At 35.9% G+C, this 27,567-nt stretch overlaps 1 protein-coding gene across 4 annotated transcripts in view; it reads left to right on the forward strand.

Annotated features, from left to right (window-relative positions):
- Positions 1 to 27,567, forward strand: part of FOCAD (focadhesin) — a 334,210-nt gene that overhangs the window by 168,008 nt on the left and 138,635 nt on the right. For all 4 annotated transcript variants that reach the window (XM_066257344.1, XM_066257347.1, XM_066257346.1 and 1 more), the window contains exons 12-15: positions 6,768 to 6,872; positions 7,268 to 7,369; positions 7,903 to 8,033; positions 11,066 to 11,192. In XM_066257344.1, coding sequence (XP_066113441.1) covers positions 6,768 to 6,872; positions 7,268 to 7,369; positions 7,903 to 8,033; positions 11,066 to 11,192 — 465 coding nt within the window. The remainder of the gene's footprint in view (positions 1 to 6,767; positions 6,873 to 7,267; positions 7,370 to 7,902; positions 8,034 to 11,065; positions 11,193 to 27,567) is intronic.

Here is a 27,567-nt window from a genome sequence, read left to right on the forward strand (position 1 = left end):
ACTATATTAATTATTTCTTTTATTTCTGCTTTAATTTTATTATTTACTTTTTTGTGCTAACTTTGCACTTATTTTGTTTTTTTTAGATATAAAATTAACTTGTTTGTTTGAGATCCTTTCTTGTTTTTCATTGTGTTTACCTCTATAAGCTTTATTTTTACTGCTATTTTTGCTGTATCCCATAAATTTAGGTGTGTTGTGTTTTCATCTTTATCTTGAAATATATTTTAGTTTCCATTTAAATTTCTTTTATCTATTCTTTGTTCAAAAGTATGTTGTTTAGTTTCCATGTATTTGTGAATTCTTGTTTTCTTACTATTATTGACTTATAGTTTTATTCCACTGTGGTCAGAAAAGATAGTTCAACCTTCTTAAACTTGTTTAGAAAATTATTTTTTGACATAACATGTGATCTATTTTGGAGAATATTCTGTGTGTGTTTGAAAAGAATTTAGATTTTGCTGCTGTTGGATGAAATGTTCTGTATATATCTTATAGGTTCATCTGGTCTGTAGTGTTGTTCGTGCCCTCTGTTCCCTTGTTGATCGTCTGGATGTTCTGTCTATTATTTAAATTGGAGTAGAGTAGTCTCTTATTATTTGTGTTCCTATTTCCCCCTTCAGTTCTGTTTGCTTTATATATTTGGGCATACATATACTACTTTGATGTTGGATGTCCATATATTTGTAATTGTCTATCTTTCAAGCAAATTGAATTTTTTATGATATAAATATGGTTACACTTGCTCTCTTTTGGTTACCATTGTGTAGAAGATTTTTTTTTCATCCTATCACTTTTATTTAGCCTATGTGTCTTTAAATGTAAGATGAATCTCTTGTAGACAGCATGCATTTGTATCTTGGTTGTTTGTTTGTTTTTTATCCTCTTTGTCACTGTCTTTTTTTTTTTTTTTTAAAATGAGTAAAATATTTATTTATTTATTTATTTATTTATTTTTTAAATAAATTTTTATTAATGGTAATGGGATGACATTAATAAATCAGGGTACATATATTCAAAGAAAACATGTCTAGGTTATTTTGTCATCAAATTATGTTGCAAACCCCTCGCCCAAAGTCAGATTGTCCTCCGTCACCCTCTATCTAGTTCTCTGTGCCCCTCCCCCTCCCCCTAACTCTCTCCCTCCCTCCCTCCCATGTCCTCCCTCCCCCCCTACCCTTGGTAACCACCACACTCTTGTCCATGTCTCTTAGTCTCATTTTTATGTTCCACCAATGTATGGAATCATGTAGTTCTTGTTTTTTTCTGATTTGCTTATTTCACTCCTTATAATGTTATCAAGATCCCACCATTTTGCTGTAAATGATCTGATGTCATCATTTCTTATGGCTGAGTAGTATTCCATAGTGTATATGTGCCACATCTTCTTTATCCAGTCTTCTATTGAAGGGCTTTTTGGTTGTTTCCATGTCTTGGCCACTGTGAACAGTGCTGCAATGAACATGGGGCTACATGTGTCTTCACGTATCAATGTTTCTGAGGTTTTGGGGTATATACCCAGTAGAGGGATTGCTGGGTCATAAGGTAGTTCTATTTGCAGTTTTTTGAGGAACCACCATACTTTCCTCCATAATGGTTGTACTACTTTAGAGTCCCACCAACAGTGAATGAGGGTTCCTTTTTCTCCACAGCCTCTCCAACATTTGCTATTACCCGTCACTGTCTTTTGATTGGGCAGGTTACTCCATTTACATTTAAACTAATTACAGCTACGGAGGGACCTACTAATGCAATATTGTTGTTTTCTGTCTGTCTTATAGCTTTTTTGTCTCTTTTCCTCTGTTGCTGTCTTAGGTTGGTTTTTTTTTTGTTTGTTTTTTGTTTTTTGTTTTTTTTGTAGTGACTTGCTTTGTTTCCTAACTCATTATGTGTTATGTATCTTCTATAGGTATTTTCTTTGTGGCTACACCGGGACATACAGAAAACATCTGATAGTTACAACAGTCTATTTTAACCCAGTAGTAGCTCTAATCTCATAGAAAAATTCTACTTTTTTATGCCCTACACACTTTATGTTCTTGATGTCACAGATTATATCTTTTTATATTGTGTGTCCATTAATATATTTTATAGTTATACTTATTTATACTTTTGTCTTTGAACTTAAATTTCAGAGCTCTAAGTGATTTATGCACCAGTATTACAGTATTTGTATTTCTCTATATATTTACCTTTTGGTTAGCTTTATACTTTCATATGCTTTTATGTTCTTCTAGTGTTCTTTCCATTCAATTTGAAGAACTCCTATTAACATTTTTTGTAAGTCAGGTCTAATGGATAAACTTGCTCAGCTTTTGTGTATCTAGAAAAGTCTTTATTTCTCCCTCATTTTTGAAGGAAAGTTTTGGTTGATATAGTATTTTTGGCTGGCTATTTTACTATTTCTTTCACCACTTTGAATATATCATTCTTCATTCCCTTTGGCTTGCAGTATTTTTGCTGAGGAATCTGTGTTATGGGGCTCCTTTTTATAAGTGAGAGAGAACGAGACAGAGGGGGACACACAGAGAAATGAGAAGCATCAACTTGTAGTTGCAACACTTTTTGTTGTTCATTGATTGCTTTCTTATATGTGCCTTGACTGGGGGGATAGGGGGCTCGAGCCAAGCCAGTGACCTCTTGCTCAAGCCAGTAACCTTGGGCTTAAGCCAGTGACCATGAGGTCATGTCTGTGATCCCACACTCAAGCTGGTGAGCCTTACACTCAAGCTGATAACCTCAGGGTTCTCAGCATCCCAGGTTAATGTTCTATGCACTACATCACCACCTGGTCAGGCTGTGGGGGCTCCTTAATAATTCCATCATTCTAAATCAATTTGTTTATCAAGGACTTGAATTCTGAAAGAGAGAGAGATAAAAAAGCACTGAGTTTTGTGAAACTGAAAAGGTCTGAATTCAGTGAATTATCAGGCACTTACCAGCTTATTTTAAATTTAAAGTAAAGTCAAAACATTTTTTCTCTTTTCTACCTCAGGAGTGTAGAAAGCTTTAGAACAGAGGAATTAGGACCTCATAATGACATATCAAGTAAATCAATAAATACACACATATATTATTTCATTAGGAAATAAACTGTCCATACTTTTTGTAAAAAAATTTCCATAACTGTGTATCTATATATTTTTCCTAATGAAATAATATCTGTTTTGTTTTTTCCATTGACCTATGGATTTAATTTGATTTCTAACAGCATCAAGAACTATGTTAAGCCTAAGAGTACTTACTGTAAAAGTTTTCTACTTTGTTTTTTCATTTCTGAATTTGCCAGAGAAAATAAGCACCATACATTTCTTTGTTCTAAGGCTCATAAAGGAACTGTACTCTTAGAATAAATAGAGTACTTTATTCATTTCCTGATAGTATAATTAAAACAGTTGTTTAAAAGCTATTCAACTAAATAAATTATCTTATAAAATGCCACTAAATGTACTGATGGCCCTTCCCAGAACTAAGAATCTGTCAAAGTGCTGGGGTAGAAATCTTCCCAGAAAGAGTAATTCACTGAGACATGTATACACAATCTAAGATAACCTTTTGTTTTTAATTTAAATGGGGAATAAGAAGCCAACTGAAAATTTTTCTCTTTTCATTTCCTCAAGGTTAAGATGCTGAAACTTCTGTTCTAACAGAGCCCCAGCAGTTGTTAAAAAATTAAGTTCTGGCTGTGTGTTGTGAGTCTGTAGACATTACATTTATAGCTCTAAATGCTGCCATGGTCTATAACATGGTTAGGCTCATTAATGAATTAATTTTTAACTGTTAACATTTTTGTTAATAGGGTTAAGATTTTTTCCCCCTTGAAATTGAATTAAAGTAAATGCCTTCTAAACTTAGAAGAAATAGGCTTTCTAAGATTACAGCAGATAGAGAAAATTCAACAAATACTGGGCAAAAAAAACTAAATTGCACTCTAAGGAAGAAAAAAATTTTTATGCATTTAAGTAGTTTCTTCTTCATAATAAATATTCACTCAGTAATTTTTAATTGATTTTTTAAAATAAAATATAGCTTTTTATAGATAAAATTCACATGCCATATAATTCAAAATATACAATTTAATGACCTTTAGTATATTTAAAGAGTTGTGCAAACATAATTACAAATAATTTGAGAACAAAGAAACCTTGGAGGGTGGAACTCATTAGCAATTACTTCCTCTTTTTTCCTATAGCTCTTCAATGCTAAGCAATTAGTTTCTGTCTCTATAGATTGCCTATTCACGATGTTTTGTATAAATGGAATTAGACAATATGTGGTCTTTTATGACGGGCTTATTTCACTTCACATCATGTTTTCAAGTTATCCATATTGATTTTATTTCCTTTTTATGGCCCAATAACATTACATGGTAGGCTAGACTACTTTTTTTAATTTTATTTATTCATTTTAGAGAGGGGAGAGAAAGGGAGAGAGAGAGACAGAGAGAGAAGGTGGGGAGGAGCTGGAAGCATCAACTCCCATATTTGCCTTGGCCAGGCAAGCCCAGGGTTTCGAACCGGCAACCTCAGCATTTCCAGGTCGACACTTTATCCACTGCACCGCCACAGGTCAGGCCTAGACTACATTTTATCTATCCATTCATCAGTTGATGGACATTTGGGTTGTTTCCACTATCTGGCTATTATGAATTATGCTGCTCTAAACATTTATGTACAAGTTTTGTGTGGATACATGTTTTTATTTCTTTTTGGTAGATACCTAGGTATAAAATTGCTAGATCAAACAGTAATTCTCTTTAACCATTTGAAAAACTCTTAAACTCTTTGCCAAAGGATTTGCACCATTTTACAGTATCACTTGCAATGTATTAGGGTCTCAGTTTCTTGCCAACACTTGCTGTTATCTGTGTTTTATTTTTTATTATTATTATATGCTTTCTGTGTGTGAGGTTGTATATTATTCTGGTTTTGATTTTTATTTATGTCATGGCTAATGATACTTGAGTGTCTATTCTTGTCATTATTAGCCATTTATTTATCTTTCTTGGAGAAAAATGTAGTCAGAGTCTTTGCTCTTTTAAAATTAGGTTATTTGTCCTTTTAGGATTGAGTTGCAAGAGTTCTTTATATATACTGAATATATGCCCCTTATTAGATATATGATTTATAAATATTTTCTTCTATTTTCTAGGTTGTATTTTTTTATTTACAGTAAATTTTGACAAATATTTTTAATTTAATAAAATCTATGTTTTCCTGTGGTTGCTTGTGCTGTTCTTTTCACTTTGAAACAGGCTTTGTCTAACTCAACTTTTCAAAAATTAATTCCTATAGTAGTTATACATGAATTTTCGACTGTATGGGAAAGTTGGTTTGTTCTTCAAGGGTTAACTTTATTTTTTTTTAAGATTTATACTTTTAGCCTGACCTGTGGTGGCGCAGTGGATACAGCGTTGACCTGGAAATGCTGAGGTTTCCGGTTCAAAACCCTGGGCTTGCCTGGTCAAGGCACATATGGGAGTTGATGCTTCTAGCTCCTCCCCCCTTCTCTCTCTATCTCTCTCTCTCTTCTCTCTCTCCCTCTCTGTCTCTCTCCCTTTCTCTCTCCTCTCTAAAATGAATAAATAAAATTAAAAAAAAAAAAAGATTTATACTTTTAGCATTTATAGTTTGGCGTAAAATCTAGATTGAATTTATTTTTATGTATGGTATGAGGAAGGGGTCTAAATTTATTCTTTTGCATGAGAATATCTAGTTGTTAAAATCAAGTATCAGTTTTTGAATAGACTCTTTTTTCCCCATTGTGTTTTCTTGGAATATTTGTCAAAAATGAATTGAACTTAAATGTAAGAATTTATTTTTGGACTCCTCTATTTTTTTATTGATCTATATTTCTCTTCTTATGCCAGTACCACACTGTTTTGATTACTGTGGCTTTACAGTAAAATTTGAAATTGGAAAGTTTGAGTTCTCAAACTTAATTCTTTTTTAAGATTGTTTTGGCTTTTCAGAATTCCTTGCTGCCCATACTAATTTTAGGATTACTGCCTTTATTATTTCATATTGGAATAACATAAGTGAATATTTCAATATGTGGAGGTATTTTATTATTTGTATGCCCTAAGTGTTAGTTCTCATTATAACTCTAAATTTCTTTGGAGCAATATATGTATCTTAACTAGTTTTGTGATGCTTAACTAGTTTGGTGTTTAGCAGCTAATTGTAAAAGAGATAGAATATTAATGGTATTATTTTTTTAATGATATTAAATTACCATCAACAACAAATTGCAGACAGTTTTTTATTCTTATTCATATATATTTATTTTACTTCTTTGAATAAAAATGAAATAATGAGGACCTGGCTGATTGGCTCAGTGGTAGAGCATTGGCCCGGCATGTGGAAGTCCCGGGTTCAATTCCCGGCCAGGGCACAAAGGAGAAGAGCCCATGTGCTTCTCCACCCTTCCCTCATTCCCTTTCTCTCTATCTCTCTCTTCCCATTTCACAGCCAAGGCTCCATTGGAGCAGAGTTCGCCCAGGTGCTGAGGATGGCTCCATGGCCTCCCCCTCAGGCGCTAAAATGGCTCTGGTTGTAATGGAGCAATGCCCCAGATGGGCAAAGTATTGCCCCCTAGTGGGCATGCCAGGTGGATCCTGGTTGGGTGCATGCGGGAGTCTGTCTCTCTGCCTCCCCGGTTCTCACTTCAGAAAATACAAACAAACAAACAAAACCTCACTAATGATTGCTTTATAGATTGATTTCCTTCATAAAACATAGTTATTATCTTCTTTAAATTCATTTTAGGTACCAAATTTGATTCCAGTTTTGATGTTCAAGTTGGGAAAACCACTGGAACCTGAATTATACAATGAAATCTTATATACTTTACCTACACTTGGTGTTCACAAGGTTTGTATATTAACCCCCCAAAAAATGAAGCATGAGTAATACAATCAGTTTTGGTTGGTATTATATGAAATTTTGACCCCTTATTTTGCTGTGATTACTATTTCCCTTGTTGGGCCAAAAGTATTTATTAAAATATCTAAGAAATAATTCTTTAAATCAATTTATAGCCATGGTTTTCCATTGGCTGTTATCTGAAATAAAGTCTCTATGTTTCTAAGTTTGCTAGTTAACCCTTCCCTTCCCAAAGCTATTCCCAACCTTTGAGAAGATGGATAATATTATAGTAAACTTACATTTGGGTCTTTATTTTATAATGAGTTTTAGAATTTTTTTGGTATTCTCAGGATTATCTGCATTTACATTTATAAAACCTAAATTTTAAAACTATTTCCTAGGTGTGCATAGGACAAATTCTACGAGTAATTCAGCTTCTTGGAACCACTCCACAACTAAGAGCTGTCACTTTGCGCTTGTTGACATCTTTGTGGGAAAAGCAAGTAAGCTCAAATATACACTTATGGGAATATTAAACATGTTTCTTTTGGTGAAGAAAACTAATTTTGTCATGTATGATACTGCTTTGATATGCATAGTAGAATTAATGTGTAGCATCAATGATTGCATTTGAGAAATTTGATTTAGTGTGATGCTATTGAGCAGTAATCCAGTCAGTTGTGATTGACTCTCTGAGAGAAATAAGAAGAAAAAATAATCGTATTTCTTTAATTCTGAAATATTATTTTCCTCTTGTGTGGAAAAAAGTTATAGAAATATGATTATAAGTGATTAGAGCCTTTGTAACTAGGGTGAGATTTAGCCACTCTTTTCTGTTTTATGAAATGAACAGTCCATGGGCCTATAAGAAAATCCCCAGCAATCACAAAAACATTTTCCTTTGCTGATTAGAACAAATACATTATAATTTTCAATGCAAATAGAAGATGTAGAAGGAAAAATTATGCGTAAAAGGAGATAATGGTTATTCAACTCAAATTGAGAAATTACCTTTTTTGTGAAATTGCCTTTATAGGATCGTGTCTATCCTGAACTGCAGCGGTTCATGGCCATGTCTGATGTGCCCTCTCTGTGTGCAGGCAAGGAAGTCCAATGGGAGAAACTGATTGCTAAAGCAGCATCGATCAGAGACATATGTAAGCAAAGGTGAGATGTGCTTAACCCTTGAGAATGTGTATCATGATATATTATTTTACATTTTTTTATTGCAAACAAGAATCTAGTAAAGATAGGCAGAAAATTTTAAGAATAAATTAATTTTCAGCCTGACCACCTGGTGGGCAGTGGATAGAGCCTCAACCTGGGATGCTGAGGTCTCATGTTCGAAACCCTGAGGTTGCTGGCATGACCACAGGGTTGCTGGCTCAAGCCTAAGATCATTAAGTTGATCCTGCAGTCACTAGCAGGAGCCCAAAGTTTGCTGGATTAAAGCCCAAGGTCGCTGACTTGAGCAAGGGGTCACTGGCTTGGCTAGGAGCCCCCTCGCCGCAGTCAAGTCATGCATGGGAAGCAATCAGTGAAGCTGCAACTACAAGTTGATGCTTTTCATCTCTTTCCTTCCTTTTCTCTCTCTCTCTGTCTCTCTCTTGCAAAAAACAAAAACAAAACAAAACAAAAAGCAAAGAATAAATTAGTTTTCTGTTTAAGTTTTCTGAGTGTAAAATTTAGCAATATTGGAAAATAACTTTAAGAAGCAAGCATGTCTTTTCATTTCAGGCCTAGTCTTGTATCTAGCTTTATATAGGATATTTATCTCCTTTTCTGTATAACAATTTAGTATTGTAATAAAACATACGATGTTATGTTTTATATGTTTTCTATAAATAAATACTAAGAGAGGACTGTAGTCAAACTGTTCTTATAGTCTTCTATGTTATGTCTGATTTTTATAGAGGTTTGATAGAGAAGGCCTTATTTGTGACTTATTGCATGAAATGATTAGGTGTTATTACAGGGAAGGAAATGATCTTGAATTCCCATGTATGCTGTAGGGTTTAGGAAGACATGAATATACTAGGGAGATGACTCTGCTGTTCTCACGTATGGACTGATAAATAGGTAGGAGGGGAAAAGATTGAAATAACACTAAGCAAACTGCAATTTGCCAGATTTTTTCTTGAATAGAATAAGGTAAAAATATTTAAGGAGAAGTTAGATTTGATACATTTAAAATGAGTTGCCATCCTGCAGTTACAGATGTTTGACCACTGCACTGTAGAACTGTCATTTTTGTTATGAATGACACTGTGAATGGTACTTCCTCAAGTTGTACAATGAATGGGTTGTCACAGATGCTGATAATATAGATAATTCCTGTCTCAAGTAAAATTCCAGATCAAAATGTATCTAAACATCAGCAGTTCTGCCTGTTTTCTAAGTTTCAGCCTCTTGGCAAGACCCTAATGACCTCAGACTACAAGTTACACACAGTAACACAAGATCTGAATGCTTTTGAGGTATTGGCATGGGAAAAATTTTAGAGATGAGAGATTATTATCTGACAGTTTAATTTTGCAGTCTTAAAGCTACAGCTCAGGAGAGGCTAAATAGCAGATCAGATCAGAGCCCATCGAGGACTTATTCAGTGCTTCTTTCAGTTACCACCTCAAGATATGTCAAATTTTCCAGCTTTGGAAAATGATTTCCGCTTGTCAGACAGTGAAACAATAGAATCCAGTCAGGCAGTTTCATCAATGGATATTTTGTTAATTAGAAAAAGGTATTATATCACTGAAGGGTTACAAGGAATACCAAGGATGGACCTGAGTGCCGTGAACCAGCGCGGCTAGTAATTCCAGGTCCTGAGGGAGAACGGCGTGGAATTAAGAAATAGACTCACCGAGAAAAGAGGATGGGATTGGGAGGCCTCTGCAATGCTGATGGCAAGATCAGAGCGAGAGAGCCCCTGGTCTTGCTTTATTATAAAGCCTTTAAGCCAATATACAAATAAGGAAGTCTCTGACACAAGGTCACTCATCTGAGGCATAAATGGGATTCCTCATAAGAATGTACCACCCCACAACAGTCCAGGGTGTGGGGAACAGCTTAGTTTTGAGAAGGGTGTTGAGAAGATCTTAGTATTATAAGGGTGAGTGGAAAATCTTAGTATTAGAAGGGTGGAGAAGAGCTTAGTCTTAAACTAAAGCCTAGCCTAGGCTGTAAGGATTTTGTCAGCTTACAGCCTTTCTCCCACACCTGAGCATTTCTTTATTCACCTAAAAGCATTCTGAGGATAGCACAATATATGTGGAATCAAGAGTAAAGAAGAGGGTTCTGGCCAGTTGTCTCAGTGGGTAGAGTGTTGGCCCGGCATGCAGATGTCCCAGGTTCAATCCCAGTCAGGACACACAGGAGAAGTACCCATATGTTGTTCTTCCCCTTCATCTCCCCCTCACTTTCTCTTCCCCTCTTGCAGCCAGTGGCTCATTTGGTTTGAGCATCAGTCCCAGCCATTGAGGATAGCTTAGTTGGTCTAAGCATTGGCCTCAAGCACTGAGGACAGCTCAGCTGATTCAAGCATTGGCCCCAGATGGGGGTTATCGGTTGGATCCTGGTTAGGGTGCATATGAGAGTCTGTCTCTTTATCTCCCTTCCCCTCACTTAAAAAAAAAAGAGGAGAGCAGGGGAGGAAGAGGAACAGAGTGAATTTAACACAGTACTTGGATAGGTGCTCTACTAGTTATAATTCATATTATTTTTATCATCATCATCACCATCATTATTGTGATAGCTATAGCCACTTTAGTTCATATCACCACTATAATAAATCACCTCTGATCTCCAATACCTGCATTGTAGTCAGTGTCTGATACCAGAACAACTTCCAAGTAGGCGTAGCTTTCTTTTTATTGATAATCTCAGTAAAGTAAGTCAGTTCTTTTCACCATTATACACTGAAATTTTGTCTATTTAGACAATTCATGATTTAGGGAGAATACTATTTAACAAGTGTCTTTTTTTCTGGATAGTATTTCTATATCAAAACTGAGCCTTAAATTAGAGCAAAAAATGATGATGAAAATCTTTGAAGACAAACACCTGGTGTTATTTGAGGGTCAGTATTTCAGAGGCACAAGGGTAAAGAAAAGCATGAACACTTTTTGTTCAGACAAAAGACCTGGGAATGGTAATATAGCTCTCTGGCTGTAATCTTCTTTCTAAACTGTCATTCCCTTTAGGCCTTATCAGCATGGTGCGGATATGCTGGCAGCTATTTCCCAGGTGTTGAATGAATGCACCAAGCCTGATCAAGCTACTCCAGCAGCCTTGGTGTTACAAGGTCTTCATGCACTCTGTCAAGCCGAGGTAGGCATTTTGAATTGGTTTGTATAATTTTGAAAAGAACAATTTACAAGATATATTAGTTACAAGAATATAGGTAGATTCAAGTAACTGAAAATTTAAATATTCATTCCCAGAGATTTTTGTTTGAAGGAGCGAAACAAGACCTTCTACTTTACACATTTTTGTAAAGGGGAATTTTGAAACATTTGTTTATGTAAACATTTTCTAGAGGCTTCTTTATTTTCTTATTTATTTTTGTTAATATAGAAGGAAAAGTTATGCTTGTAGGAGAATCCTTGAATATATTTTGTTCTTAGTTTCATGATTAGTGAACCTCACAAGCAAATGAAGTGAGGAAATTGGCATGGGCTAGAGGCAGTTTTATAGCCAGCAAAAATTATTGCTGGCTTGAAGCTTAGCAAAGGATCCTTTCTTTCCTAGTGATCAGATTGGATGGATCGACATTAGAACTGAACCTGTAAATCAGCGGTAGTCAACCTGGTCCCTACCGCCCAGCTTTAGTGGCATTCCAGCTTTCATGGTGGGCGGTAGCGGAGCAACCAAAGTATAAATAAAAAGATAGATTTAACTATAGTAAGTTGTTTTATAAAGATTTATTCTGCCAAACTTAGCAAAAATCCGACATAAAGTACTTGGTAAGTTGTTATTATATGCTTTAACTTGCTGTAACTCTGCTTTATAAATTTTATAAAGTAAAGTTACTTCCCTACTTTATAAATCACCATTACTGTGGAACTGGTGGAGGTTAGAAAATTTTACTACTAACAGAGATACAAAAGTGGGTGGTAGGTATAAAAACATTGACTAGCCCTTCTGTAAATCATTTCCTAAACTTTAGATCACTCCCAAAATTAAAGCACAGCAGAGAATCTTTACTGTTCTGGAGAATGTGATTACATCAATGATTATTCACTGACCATACTTTTGTTTTTGACAGAGTGAACATACTTATAATAATTGTAGTTTTTTAGAGAATGAGACTAAGTAGAATTCTTTTAGCTTATGGCAATTATGGTTGATGTGGTGGTAATGAATATAATATAATAATATAAGCAGTGGCTGTATTGAGTGTTTATGTGCTCGTGTCCCTGTGCTAAGCACTTTACATTTATGTTACTCTACAACTCTGCAATAAAGGGATTATTACATCATTTTATAGATGAGGAAAATAGACCTCAGAGGGAGATTAGGTATTTACTCAGGATCTGAGTATGAGAATAAACTAATGTTCTTTTGGGTAAACACTTATGTTAGCCGGCAGTAAATACCGTCACTGTTCAGGAACTGCTGTGTGCCATGGACAGTGTGTTCAGTTCCCAGAAGTTGGCCACGTATTTAGGGCGTCATGGCAGAGGACTGTTACAGCAGGGCAATACTTCATGTAACCAAGGACTGTTGTGTTTTATTGCTCCAATCAGTCATCTAGAATTGGGAAGTAGCACTTCAATAATTATATTTTTTCCCATAAAACCTTGTTTTTAGATGAATTTTTAACAGAAGCTTTGAGAGAAGAGTTTTACACATTAACCTCCAAAAGGTGACCGCTGTTACCATTTTTGGAGTATTTCCTTTGTATTATTTTTTTTCAAACAAAAATAAACTTGTTTATGAAATTAACTCTTCCCCCTAAAAATAGTAATTTTGTCCTATTGTGTCTATAATTCCAGTGTGTTTCCCTATCTGCCCTCTGCTGTTATAAGGCTCTGTTGTTTATTGATGCTTATTACGGTAACTCATAAATTCTGTGTTGTGCTGTTTTTTTCTCATTCCATTTCTCTAAGATACTTTGGTTGTAGTTAGTACCAGTGACACGAAAACTGTGCCCTAATGTGATAGGAAGCATCTTCTTCGGCAATCCTGGGACTGCACCTGATACAGAACTTTTATTCGCTGTGTCCTTTGACTAATTTACTTAAACTCCTAAGATTCTATTTTTTCAAAGCAGGATAAAATGAGATTACACACAAGAAAGACCTAGCACAATGCCTGCTCTTACTAGGATTTTATTTTTTTAACATTTTTATTTATTCATTTTAGAGACAGGAGAGAGAAAAAGCAGGGGAGGGGGCAGGAAGTATCAACTCATGGATTCTTCTCGCATGTGCCATTACCAGCCAAGCCCAGGGTTTAAAATCTGCAACCTCAGCATCTCAGGTCGACACTTTTTTTCACTGTGCCTCCACAGGTCAGGCTAGATTCTCTTTAAATGTTGAACTTGCTCCTGAAAAATTGGCATACAATTGGATATAATCAAAGCCATCAGGAAGGTTTTAAGCAGTTTTATTCTGTGGGGTTTTTTTTTCCCTAAAGCTCATGTAATGATAATGACTTAATTTCCTTCTCCAAATGATATCCTATCCCTTCACTGCTGAGGCTCTTGGTACTTGTTTCTATTCTTAAAGGAAACCATTTTGGATTGTTGACTTGGAGCACCAAATCCATTCCCCCAATCCAAACCACTACCCATAATAATAATTTTGAGTCCATGATAATATGTATTACAGTCTTACTCTGAGCTGCTATAACAAAAAGAATGTAAACTAGGTGGCTTATTAACAACAAACACTTATTTCTCACAGTTCTAGAGGCTGGGAAGTCCAAAATCAAGGCATTGGCATATTCACTGTCTAGTGTGGACCTACTTCCTGGTTCATAGGTGGCCTTTGTTCTCATAGATATCTGTCTTTCCCTGTAACCTCACACAGTATAAGGCGCAAGATTGCTCTCTGGAGTCTCTTCATAAGGACACTAATCCCAGTTATGAAACTTCTACCAGCATGACTTAATCACCTCCTAAATATTCCATCTCATAATACTATTATGGGGATTAGGATTTCAACATACAAATTTGAGTGGGGATGTGAACATTTAGCCTATAGTAAGTACTTTGAGTCCTACATTCCATTTGTCCTCTAGAGTAAATGAGATACCATGTCTACGTATTTTATTTAACAGAGCTACTTCTTACTTTGATAATTCAATAATCCTCTACTTGGTTAAAGGCATTTCTTTTTTTTCTCATTGTATTTGTCTCCCCACTCCTGTCTTTTAATGTTATAAAATCCAAATTCAATATAATATTTTTATCAAAATTCACTTTTAAGAAACAAACTGAGATAAGAATTCTTTGTTTTCTTTCTAACAAATAGATGCTTGTCCCTTTAAATCTTTTTCTTTTTGGTTATAAAATGGGCATTAATAAATCGTAAAGCAATACTAGCAATCATTAACTCCCATTTTATGATAAGATCTAGTTATTCTTTTTCCTCTATTTCTCATTTTGGTTTCTTGTTTAGAGGAAGAATCACTATTTTATTGATACTTCCTAAAGGTGAATAAGTGTTTCATGTTTCCTTATAGATAGAACAAATGTCCTGAGTTGTGAAATTTGTTGAAACTGACTGCATTACTGTTAATTTTGATAATGAAACTGTTCTTTTATTATGTTTGGTATTGGATAGCTTTATGTTCATCTAAGTCTAAATAATATTCTCCCTTGATGAGCCTAGATGCTAATAATATATCTTTCTGTTTTAAGCCTTTCCAAGCTTTTTGTGTGTGTTTTCATTAGTTGTGAAACTGCTGCTGTTAAGTCCTGTGATGTGTGTTAAAATTGTAAAATATACTCAATTCAGTGGCCCTTGCCAGGTCACATTTACTAATTTTGGACTAATCTTTTGTTTTTTTTGCCAGCATGCTATCCACAGAAGCCAGCATGCATTCTGTGAGGCTGTTTATTCTGTCTTCTAATTGATATCATGTGTGAAGCGTTGATGGCTGCCAAGAGTTTCAAGAATGAAAATATTCAGCATAGTTATAAATCTATTTCCCAGCAGCATTTGGTAGTGATTTGTCTAGCCATTGCTTTTTAGATCTCAGACTATCAAATATAATAAGGAATATAGAAAGACAGTGAAGTTTTAAAAATCAATAAGGAAAAGAGAATAAGTTGAATAATCCTGTCTTTAATAAAATACTTAACTTGGAAAACCATACAAAATTGGATTTTACTGGGCTTTCCCATCCTTGCCTTTATATAAAAAGTAGAGTTCTTTTTCTTAAGGTTGACGATGGACTCTTCAGTTTTAAAGTCATACTCATGAAATTTGTTTGTCCTTGGTAGGGCCAATTAAGCCTGTAGTTGTTGCTTCTTAATCATTTATCCTGGTCTCCAGCGAGAGACTGAAAGGATGGATTCCATCTAAATGCCAACGATGACAAGATGATGTTATATTTTGCAATATGGCTTTCTTTGGTGCTACTTTACTAAACAAAAAAGGGAGAGAGAAAGTTCTAGCAATCTTGGTTGCCAGTAAAGACAAAAGTACAATTTGGCATTTGGAATTGAGAGAAACTTATTCTTTCCTTTACATTATTGATATATTGATTCACGGCTTCACAAATTTCTTTTGAGGCTGAACTACTTTTAAAAATTGCTAATATTTGTTGGGTTCTTCATACGAATTTCGACATTTTGTGATATGGAGATTTGTTTTAAATTAAATAAAAAGAGGCTCTGACAACTTAAGTCACCTTCCCAAGATCACCTGGCTAATAAATGAAAGAAAAGGAAAGTAGACACATGACTCCTGCAAGTCCAATGCTCTTAGGTTATTTTGAGGCCTCTTTCCTCTGAAAAATATATAAGTATTGAGAAGTAGTTTTATCTTCAAGTTGAGAGCTTGTCATTTTCAAAGAAAAATTAATATTCTTCCATTCTCTTTTCTTTATTTTTTGTCATTCAGCTTTCTAATCTCATCATACTTGCCCCATTTACCTTTTCTTTCTTCTTCTTCTTTTTTTTTTGTATTTTTCTGAAGTTAGAAGCTTGGAAACAGTCAGACTCCTGCATGCACCTGACTGGAATCCACCCGGCATGCCCACCAGGGACTGAAGCTGATGCTCTGCCCATCTGGGGCGTTGCTCTGCTGCAATCGGAGTGATTCTAGCACCTGAGGCGGAGGCCATGGAGCCATCCTCAGCGCCTGGGCCAACTTTGCTCCAATGGAGCCTTGGCACGGGAGGAGAAGAGACTGATAGAGAGATAGAGAGAAATGAGAGGAGAAAGGGTGGAGAAGCAGATGAGTGCTTCTCCTGTGTGGCTGTGACTGGAAATCAAACTCAGGACTTCCACACACCAGGCTGATGCTCTACCGCTGAGCCAACCGGCCAGGGCCTGCCTTTTCTTCTTTTTGACTTAATACAAAGTTATGGCTCTGAGAAACAATATTCTTTCATTTTAAAAAAAGTTATACTGAGATATAATTCACATACCATTTATATTATTTTTTTAATGTGTACAACTTAATGGTTTTCAGTATATTTACAGTTAGACAGCCATCACCCCAATCAATTTAAAAACATTTTTATTACTTATCTCTCAAATCCTGTACCCTTTAGCTGTCAGCCCCTAAACCTCAAGTACCCTCTAGCCATCAACCACTAATATGTTTTCTGTTGATGTGGGTTTGCCTAGTGTGGACACATTTCATAAAAATAGAACTGTATACTATCATTTGAGCCTGGCTTATTTCACTTATGTGCATGCCTTCAAGGTTCATCAATGTTGCAGCATGTACCAATACTTCTTTTTATGGTCAAACAATATTCTGTATGTTTATCCTACATTTTATATATTCATTCATCAGTTGATGGGCATTTATTCTTTTCTATCTTTTGGCTATTATGTATAATGCTGCCGTGAACATTTATGTACAGGTTATTGCATGGATACATGTTTGTTTGTTTGTTTGTATTTTTCTGAAGCTGGAAACAGGGAGAGACAGTCAGACAGACTCCCGCATGCGCCCGACTGGGATCCACCCAGCACGCCCACCAGGGGCGACGCTCTGCCCACCAGGGGCGATGCTCTGCCCCTCCGGAGCATCGTTCTGTTGCGACCAGAGCCACTCTAGCACCTGGGGCAGAGGCCAAGGAGCCATCCCCAGCACCCGGGCCATCTCTGCTCCAATGGAGCCTCAGCTGCGGGAGGGGAAGAGAGAGACAGAGAGGTAGGAGAGGGGGAGGGGTGGAGAAGCAGATGGGCACTTCTCCTGTGTGCCCAGGCCGGGAATCAAACCCGGGACTTCTGCATGCCAGGCTGACGCTCTACCACTGAGCCAACCGGCCAGGGCCTTGGATACATGTTTTAATTTGTGAGGGGTATAGTCTAGGAATGGAATTGCTTTATCATATAGTAAGAACTTTCAGAACTCTTTTCTAAGCGGCTGTGCCATTTTACATGTCTACCAGCAGTGCCTGGAGGTTCTCATTTCTCCCCATCCTTAGCGACACTTGCTATTATCTACTTTAAAAAATAAACAACAAACTTCCCTGGCCCATTGGCTCAGTAGTAGAACATTGGCCCAGCATGTGGAAGTTCTGGGTCAGGGCACACAGGAGAAGCGCCCATCTGCTTCTCCACCCTCCCCCCTTTCATACCTCTCTATCTCTCTCTTCCCCTTCCGCAGCCAAGGCTCCACTGGAGCAAAAGTTTGCCCGGGCGCTGAGGATGGCTCCATGGCCTCTGCCTCAGGCGCTAGAATGGCTCCGGTGGCAACGGAGCAATGCCCCAGATGGGCAGAGCATTGACTCCTGGTGGGCATGCCAGGTGGATCCTGGTCAGGTGCATGTGGGAGTCTGACTGCCTCCTGCTTCTAACTTCAGAAAAATACATTAAAAAAAAACAAAAAAAAACTGTAGCCATTTTAGTGAGTGTGAAGTAGTATTTCATGTGGCTTTGATTTGCATTTCTGGTGATTAATGTAATTGAGCATCTTTTCCTGTTTATTGGCTACTTGTATATTTTTAGAGAAATTCAGATACTTTAAATATTCTTTTTTTTTTTTTAAAGATTTTACTTATTCATTTTGGAGAGGAAAGGATGGGGTGGGGGAAGCAGGAAGCATCAATTCCCATATGTGCCTTGAACAAGCAAGCTCTGAGTTTCGAACTGGTGACCTCAGCATTCCAGGTCGATGCTTTATCCACTGTGCCACCACAGGTCAGGCTAAATATTCTCTTCATTGCTTTTAACTTCCCTGTCCAGCCAAGTTACCTTTTGTCCTACAGGAGTGATTAGTAAACCAGTTTGTCTTCATACTTTTAGAAAGGATATCATGACATTTTGTTTTTTGTGACCCTTTTACTACAAAGAGCTTATCAAACTATCAAAAATCAGATAAAGGCACATATATTCAGCTTTGATACTTTGCTCGTGTATAACTTTTTTTTTGTTTTCATATGAAATTAGCAAAATGCTTTCAGCTATAGAACTATTAAAGATGTTTTAATAATAGTATCTATTGTTTTACAAAGGGCTTTCTATATTTTAAGCACTATATACTACAACTATATTATCTTATTTAATCTTACTAAAAAGCTCTGTAATAGGTACAATTTTCCTCTGGGAGACTGACAGAGATTAAATTATTGCTCAAAGTAATTCAGTTAAAATATGGTAGAGTCAGGATTCAAACTCAAGTCTGTCAGAATGAAAAGTCAATTTCTTTTTAAATACTGCTTTTTTGAGATATACCATATTTTTCTCTCTATAAGACGCACTTTTGCTTGACCTGTGGTGGCGCACTGGGTAAAGCATTGACCTGGAATGCTGAGGTTGCTGGTTCGAAACCCTGGGCTTGCCTGGTCAAGGCACATAATGGGAATTGATGCTTCCTGCTCCTCCCTCTGTTCTATCTCTTCCCCCTCCCTCTCTCTCCCCTCTCTCTCTAATAAAAATGAATAAATAAAAAAATAAAATCAATAAATATTAAAAAAAAAAAGACGCACTCCTCCCCCCCCCCAAAAAAAAAAAATAAGTGGAGGGAAAAATGCCCGTGCATCTTATGGAGCGAAAAATATGGTATTTTATTAAATATTTTAACACACCATTTGGTTCATAATATTTTTTTCTTATTTCCTCCTTAAAACCCTAGGTGTGTCTTATGGTCAGGTGAGTCTTATGGAGCAAAAAATAAGATAATTTACAAATTATCACTGTTTTTGCTAGTCATGTTTGTGTTTAGTTGACAACGTCATATAATATTGGAGAAATCTGTTAGTATATTTGGACTCTTTTCTCATTCTTTTCCTTCTCTGTTTCCTTTGTGATTAGATTTGCATAAGATTTACATTATTTAGACTTTACATAAAGATCCTAATGAAAAAGATGTTTTGAGCTAAAAAATTAATTTTCACTATTTTTATGAATTATATATTACCATATTCCCATGTATAAGACACACCCTTTTTCATAAAATTGTAGGTCTAAATACTGGGTACATCTTATATAGTGGTTGTAGATTTTTTTCTTGTATTTCCTGCTTTTTTGTGTTTGTTTTTGTGCTCATTGTTGTAGTTTTTTTACTTGCATTTCCCACTTTTTTGTGCTTGCTGTCTTTGTGCTCACTGTTTTGCACTAGTTACTGGTATATTATGGTAGGCTACATTTTGCCACGTTCTGCCCAGAAATGGCTCAGAAAATATTTTTGTACAGTGCTGAATTCAAGTTAAAAGTGATCGAGTTGCAAAAGTGAATGGAAATCAGACTGCTGAATGTAATTGTGGTCCTCCTCAAACTGAGAAATCAATCCGAGACTGGCTATGGGAGAAGAAACCTTACTGAAAGTGCCTCAGCAGAAGAAGGCCATGAGGGGCAGGTCAGCAAAATGGCCTGATTTAGAGAAGGATTTGAAGATATGGATTGAGAAGCAAAGGGCAATTGGAATTCCTGTGTCCACAAAGATGGTTCAGCATGAGGCAAGAAGAATTGCTGAAAAGAAAGAAGTTATTGATTTCAAAGGAAGGCACCGTTGGTGCTTCAGATTCATGAAACAGGATGGACTAAGCATGTGTACACACAACAGACTTGCCCAAAAGGTGTCTGAAAGCTATAAGGAGAAGGTTCTTGAATTTCATTGTTTTGTCATTCAATGTCGGAAGACGTATCAGTTTGAGTTGGGACAGATTGCAAATATGGACAAAGTCCCCCTTCAATTTGATGTTCCAAATAATAGAACTGTTGATAAGAAGGGAGTGAAAATTGTAACTGTGAAGATGTGGACATGAAAAGAGCCATTATATAGTTCTTCTAGCTCATTGTACTGACGAAACCAAGCTGCCTCCTATGCTGATTTTCAAACACAAAACAATGCCAAAAGAGGACATTTCTCGAGGAGTGATTGTCTACATTCATGACATGGGTTGAATGGATCAAGATGGAATGAAGATCTGGTTTGAGAAAGTTTGGAGAAGGAGACCAGGTGGGCTCTTATGCAAACCTGCCCTATTGGTGCTTTATCAGTTCAGGGCACACATAACAAAAAACACAAAGAAGATTGCTGCAAAGCAAGAAACAAAACTTGCTGTCATACCTAGAGGCTTGACATACTAGCTCCAACCACTTGATGTGAGCATTAACAAACCCTTCAAAGCTGCCATGAGAGATGATTGAAACCAATGGATGAAGTCTTCTGGGGACAATTTGACACCAACTGGAAGAATGAAGAAACCAACCATAGAAGAAGTTTGCATCTGGGTGAAAAGAACTTTGTAATAGCCTGACCAGGCAATGGCGCAGTGGATAGAGCATCAGACTGGGATGCGGAGGACCCAGGTTTGAGACCTCAAGGTCGCCAGCTTTAGCGCGGGTTTATCTGGCTTGAGCAAGGCTCACCAGCTTGAGCCCAAGGTCTCTGGCTTGAGCAAGGGTCACTCGGTCTGCTGTAGCCCCCCAGTCAAGGAATATATGAGAAAGCAAGCAGTGAACAACTAAGGTGCTGCAACAAAGAATTGATGCTTCTCATCTCTCTCCCTTTCTGCCTATCTGTCCCTCTCTTTGTCTCTCTTTGTCACACACACAAGAAAAAGATCCTGGGATAATATCAAGATTGAGATTGTTGTCAAGTCATTTAAGAAGTGTGGTATTTCAAATGCCATAGATGGAACTGAGGATGAGGCAATATATGAAGACAGTGATTTGTCATCAGACACAGATGAGGACAAGCTAATAGATGGGAGTTTTGACAGTAATGAAGAGTTGTATGAACTTTATGATGAATAAAACTTGAGTTTAATAACTTTATGTAATACATTATTTTTCAAATTTTGGACCCCAGAATTAAGGTGTGTTTTACACGTGGGAGCTTCTTATACATGAGGAAATATGGTAGATTTTATATTTTAAAGATGCTACCTTTAAAGACATTTGGTTTTTATAGTATTTCTGTCCACATTTTACAAAACCATTTTAACTTTTCGCATCCTTCTCATTGTATTTTCTTTTTTTTTAATTTTTTAAAAAATATTTTATTCATTTTAGAGAGGAGAGGGAGAGATAAAGAGAGAGAGAGAGAGAGAGAGAGGAGAGACAGAGAGAGAGAGAGAGGAGAGACACAGAGAGAGAAGCGGGGAGGAGCTGGAAGCATCAACTCCCATATGTGCCTTGACCAGGCAAGCCCAGGGTTTCGAACCGGCGACCTCAGCATTTCCAGGTCGATGCTTTATCCACTGCGCCACCACAGGTCAGGCCTCATTGTATTTTCTTTACATATACATATTTTACAATTTTCATCTTCTCTTTTTATATGTAGCTAGAAAATTTTTTTATTTTGCTACGTATTTGAATGGCATAATTACTTTCCATTGAGTGAAAGTATCATAATTAATCAGATAATTCATTTTTGATTGGATTTTAAGTTACTTCCTGTTTTTTCTCTTCTTATACTCAATAATTTAAGAAGTAATTATGTATGTAAAGCTTTTCCTTTCTTTTGAATTTTTTTTTTGAGCTAAATATTTCAGACTTCTAAGGATATGATCTTATCGAATAGTTAGGTCAGCAATTTTCAACACTTTTCATCTCATGGCACACATAAACTACAAAATTCTGAGGCACATCCCCAAAATGTATTTTTTTGCTAATCTGACAAATTTTGAGTTATTCACATTGGGCAGCTATTGTTGTGTTGGCTGTTCTTCTTCTTATTTTTTAATTTAATTATCTAAGGGAAAAGAGGTCAGTGCCACTGACTAAATAGTCAGGTATTGCATGTTTTAAAAATTCTTGGGGCACAGCAGTTGAAAATTGCTGAGTTAGGTGTTTTTTGTTGTTTTAATAATTTTACAGTTACCCTTAGCATGAGAGAGAGGTGGAATGTAGCATTTGTACCTAAATCTCTGGCAGAATTATTTATTAGAACAGTTTGCTTGTGTCAGTACTTCACTGAGTCTGGGACAGCAGTTCTTCTCCTATGATCATTCTGCTATCTGCAGCCCAGAATGTCCAAAGATTCAAATTGTTATTGAGGAAAGGGCAGGTTTAAATGGAATATTCTTTCCTCACAGTGAATTTGTCCCATTTAGGTTTAGCTTTTGGGCTTTGGAGAATTATTAATAAAGAAAAACGGGTTGTGGTTTAATCCATTATAGAATTTTAAGTAGAGTTGGACAAAGTTAAATATATGTATATTAGTTTTATTTTTGAATCATTTGTGCATTGTTATAATGCGTGCTTTTAAAATTCATCTTATCCGGAGATTATAATATTAAAAAGACTGACAAACAAATATTGGAGGAGGTATGAAGTAATTGGATATTTCATACGTTATTGCCAGGAGTATAAAATCACCTCTGTGGCAAAGTGGCAATTTTTTATAAAGATGAACATAAACCTACCTTATGAAGCAACATTTCCACTTCTAGATATTTACTCTATTAAATGAAAACATGTCCACATATGACTTGTATAAGACTTCCTTTCAGCTATATTAATGACTGTTTTTGGAAACAACCCAAATGTCCATCAGCTGCTTAATGCGTAAACAATTGTGTGTATTCACACAGTGAAATGCTATTTAACAATAGAAAGGATGGGGTCATGCTACTTACAACAACATGGACGAATCTCAGAAACTTGTTCCGTGAAAGAAGCTAGTCACAAAAAAATTCATACATTTATTTCATGAAATTTAAGAATAGGCAAAATCAATCTAAAGAGATAGAAATCAGAATAGTGGTTGATGGGGTCGGGAGAAGACGATAGGCTAGAAAGGGCCCCGAGAAAATTTTCTGGACCGTAGTTTCTATCTGCACTGTCCAGTGTAGGAAACATCAGCCACAAGTGGCTAATGAAGCATTTAAAATATGGATGGCCAATTCAAATTGTGATGTGCTGTAAGTATAAAATATACAGAAGATCAAAGCTTTAGTATAAACACAATGTAAAATATCTCATTGATAAATTTAAAAATTCAATTACATATTGAAATGATAATATTTTGGATATAATTGGGTTAAAGAAAACATTGATATGAATTTCATTTGTTTCCTTTTAATTTTTTAAAAATGTGGTTACTAGACAATTTAATATTGCATATGTGACTCACATCATATATTATATGGTCTATATATCCTGATTAGGATGGTGGTTACAATGGTGCATACATTTTTCAGAATTTACAGAACTACATAATTAAGGTCCATACTTTTTACAGTATGTTGTTATGGTTTAAAAAAACCAAAACTATAATATAAGCTACATTTTTTTTCATGCTAGTTACATGGTTGGCATTTGATATTCATAATATCCTATATTAAATTTCACAATAAGCTTCTAATGTAGGTGATATTTGATGACAGGTATATGAAGTCTAACATCCAAATTGACATAGAAATGTGGTAATGGGGGGATTTGAATGCTCTTTCATTTAACTATAATTCTTGTGCTTTTTTTAATCTATCATGTTGCTTTACTAACTGTAATAAGAGTATGAATGTTCTTTGGGAACAGTTTAAGTTTTGCTCTTTTAGTCACTGATTTCTAAAAACCTGTGTTATGAGTAGTTATAAGTGAGTCATAGTAATTCGGAAACATAATTCTGTAACTGCATAGGAATCTAGTAACCTTCCTACTGATTGTTCAAAGAGGAAAATAACTTTCAGTCTAAGCATATTGCTGAAGGTTAGAGGAGAAACAGCTTATGGTGTATGCAGAAATGAAAATCAATGAATAGCAGTGAAAAGAAGGTTCATTCACTTTTAACATTTCTTTTCTCTTTAGTCTTGAGATGGGGATGGGAGGCAGTGCTAGCCTTCTGTTTTCTTAATCAGCTGTGTCTGTTGTAGCAAAAATTAATAGGCATTGCAGGATCATGAAGAAAAGCTCTTTCATCTTGTCCAGCTCCAAGAGGGTGTTATATTTTCAAAGCAGCGTATTGTACAATTGAGCAATAGATAAGGAAGGGAGGGGCCTTTCCAGGGGATTGTTGACCGCTGGAAGAGTTCACTTCAGGCCATTTGTCACAGCAGTGATTTTCCGGAAATACGCTATGCCAAAGTTATGTTTCGGCTATTCTATCCTCTTTTACCGACTTATTTTCTGAAATCACTGGGAAGGTAGTTGTCCCTGCCCTCTCCCATCATCCCAACCCTTTGTCAGTGTCTCCCTCTGAGCACCATGGGGTGGGAATGATTTTCAATGGCACTCAGCAGGTTTAGAAGGTTTTAGGGAGTGAGAGTGGTATAAAAATGGCCAATAAAAATCCTGTATTTTGTTTAAGCATTTTTCAGCGTGATAAATATAATTTAATATGGAAATGTGATCCATTGTCCCGTGGCAGGTTTTCTCAGCTGTGTTCAGTAAGGCTTCTGTCGCCTACTGTGGATTCAGTATTTATTATACCCTGGAACCTCTTTTGTTGTTCTTATGTTTTGTTTGTGGGGACATTTAAAGGTGGATTGCCTGCTCAACCTTGCAGAGGAGTTGATTAAGTTTAATTTGCTATGCATTAGAGAAGGAATTTGCTGGTCTTTTTGAACTGAGCTCTACGTTATTTGTAGTTGGGGCATGTTTTTTGATGCCTTCAGTTCTTCCTGGGCATGAAAACGCTTTTTGTACATTTGTTGAATCTATTTCCATGCTGAGCTTTTTATATACTACACAATGACTCTTTGCAGTTGAAAGTTGTAGTTTGGCCTTATTTTTAACTTTAAAAGGACAGCAGGAACTTGCCTTTTATTTAACATTTAGTTTGTCATTTTATAAGTAGATTTTAAAATATAGTTGAAAATGATTTGTCATTTTCGAAATAATATTTTAACAGACTATTGTATGTTCGTATAATGGAATACTATTCACACATAAGCCATGTGTGAAATGTGTGGGAAAATTAAACTTTTTTTTTTCTTTAATTAGAAAAGAAGTAAGCTTCCCACTATTTTTAATTGGTTGTTTTCAATTTTTTAAAGAAAACACTTGGAAATCATAAGTCGAACACTGTATCAAAAACTTATCATAGAAAATTTTAAATTGAAGCTCTTGAAATTTTACCATTTTTTGTTTTTATATTTCAATCCTCTCTCCTCTGCTATTTGCCAGTTTCCATATGCAGATTGCTACACTCTTTTAAAATACTTTACTCTGAAAAATTTACAATCTCAACTTTTAAAGTTATAACATTTAGGAGCTCCTCTTGCCTCTTGTGTGTTATTTTAAACCAATTTTCTGTTAATTTTGTGCTTAACTAATTGTTATGTGAAAAGCTTTCTCTCTTGAATTGCAATCATGGTGTCTGAGGATTATTAACTGATGTGAGTAGTTCATGGCCGAACATGACCGCTGTTTGGGGGTTTCCAGCCAGGAGTTTCCGGCTCTCAGTCACAGACTCAGGGCATTCTTTAGAAGATCAAACGAATTGGACACTGGGAGGGTTTTAATGATGCCAGTTAACATCAGAAGAGCTGGGCTCAGAGGTTGCAAATTGTGCTCATCTGAATAAATGCCACTGAGCTGGAAATAATGACATGATTAAAATGATGCTAATTGTGCACCATTCTGAAATTCCAGTGAATAAAATATATTGGTTTAAGCTTATACAAGGGGTAGGTTTTTCTTTGGGGGGTAAATGAGATCTAGAGAGAGAATCATTGAAGGAGGGTAGAAGCCTAAATGGCATCAATGGTTTGAAAGCTTTTATGGATTTTGAGATCCGATTGATACCTTCCAAGAAATAAATAGGTCTGTTTTTAAAAAGACATTAGCATATATACCTAACTGATCTGGAATTAACCTTTTTATAAAAAATGGAATTATCTGTGGTACTTAAGCTCATCTCCTACTATGTAAATGTATTGATGAAAACAGATGCATTTCACCTTCTTGTCTAGGATAAAATATCAGTAAGACACTCATTTATGGAAACACTAATGTTTCTAAATTAGACTTTGATTGAATGACTAAAATCACTTGTTAGTGAAAGGCAGTGCTTATAAAATATTTGGCATTGAGACAGCCAGAATTTGACAAGTTTTTGTACAGGTAACACATTACTTAGAATGTGTCTTTAACAAGCATACTTATTCAGCAGTAGTATTTAAAAACAATAATATACACATTTGGTTTTAAGGTTGTTTAGTTTGAAGTTTGAGAGATTTTTCATAGTTGACAGAGAAGGATTTGATAGTCTGTGGACTGAACTACTAGTTGGATGTCATTCTATAGTCTTTCTCATGGTTTGAGTATACATTACTTATCTTTTATGATTTAGAAGACTTCATGCAATATAGGCCTTGTTGTCTGATTTTTGAGCTTTATTAAAAGCTAGACTTAGTTCTTCTCACAATGGTGTAATGTATTGCCTTAGATTCTAATTCGACAGTAATGAGTAAGGTGTTCTCATGAGTATCAATCTTTTTGCTTTAGAGTGACTGGTCATTTGAGCAGTTTACTTGCTCAAACATTTGACAGGGTCATATAGCTTTGTTCTGAAATGGTTGAAATACAGGTCAAACAAACTAATACCATTGGCCTTATTTCTTTATCTTACACTTACAACTTCAATTGGAGTGTATTTTTCTTCTTTTTTACTTATTTGGCTCAGCTACTCTATCCAAGTTATATAGTTCATAGAAAAACAAATAGCTATGCTTTCTAGTGTATAGAGTAGGGTCTTCAGAAGCTTGTGGATAGCTTGGGCTACTGAATTAGAATCTCTAGAGATAAAGCTTAGGCTCTTTGCTTTTTAATGAGTTCCCCAAAGGCTTTGATGTACAGTGAAATTTGGAACTATTGTCAAGAGCAGCAGTCTCTAGAGTAGTCTGTGTGTTAGTCCACCCATGAGGTATGGGAGGAAAATATTAAAATCTTTCTTATTTATCTGAATAAGAGAGAAATTAAGCCTTAATAATATTTAATACATGAATTGATCACGTGATTCTATCAGGTGATCATGCGTCACCTGTACTAGCCAGGTGTCCTAAAAGAAAAGTGGGAGTCCATGGTGAAGGCTAGTTGTAACATCATCTCCCTTTTGTTAGAAAATGGCTATTGAGACTGACCAGGTGGTGGTGCAGGGAATGAAGCATCGGACTGGGACAC

This window comes from Saccopteryx bilineata, chromosome 2, assembly GCF_036850765.1.
Source record: "Saccopteryx bilineata isolate mSacBil1 chromosome 2, mSacBil1_pri_phased_curated, whole genome shotgun sequence".
Classification (NCBI taxonomy): domain Eukaryota; kingdom Metazoa; phylum Chordata; class Mammalia; order Chiroptera; family Emballonuridae; genus Saccopteryx; species Saccopteryx bilineata.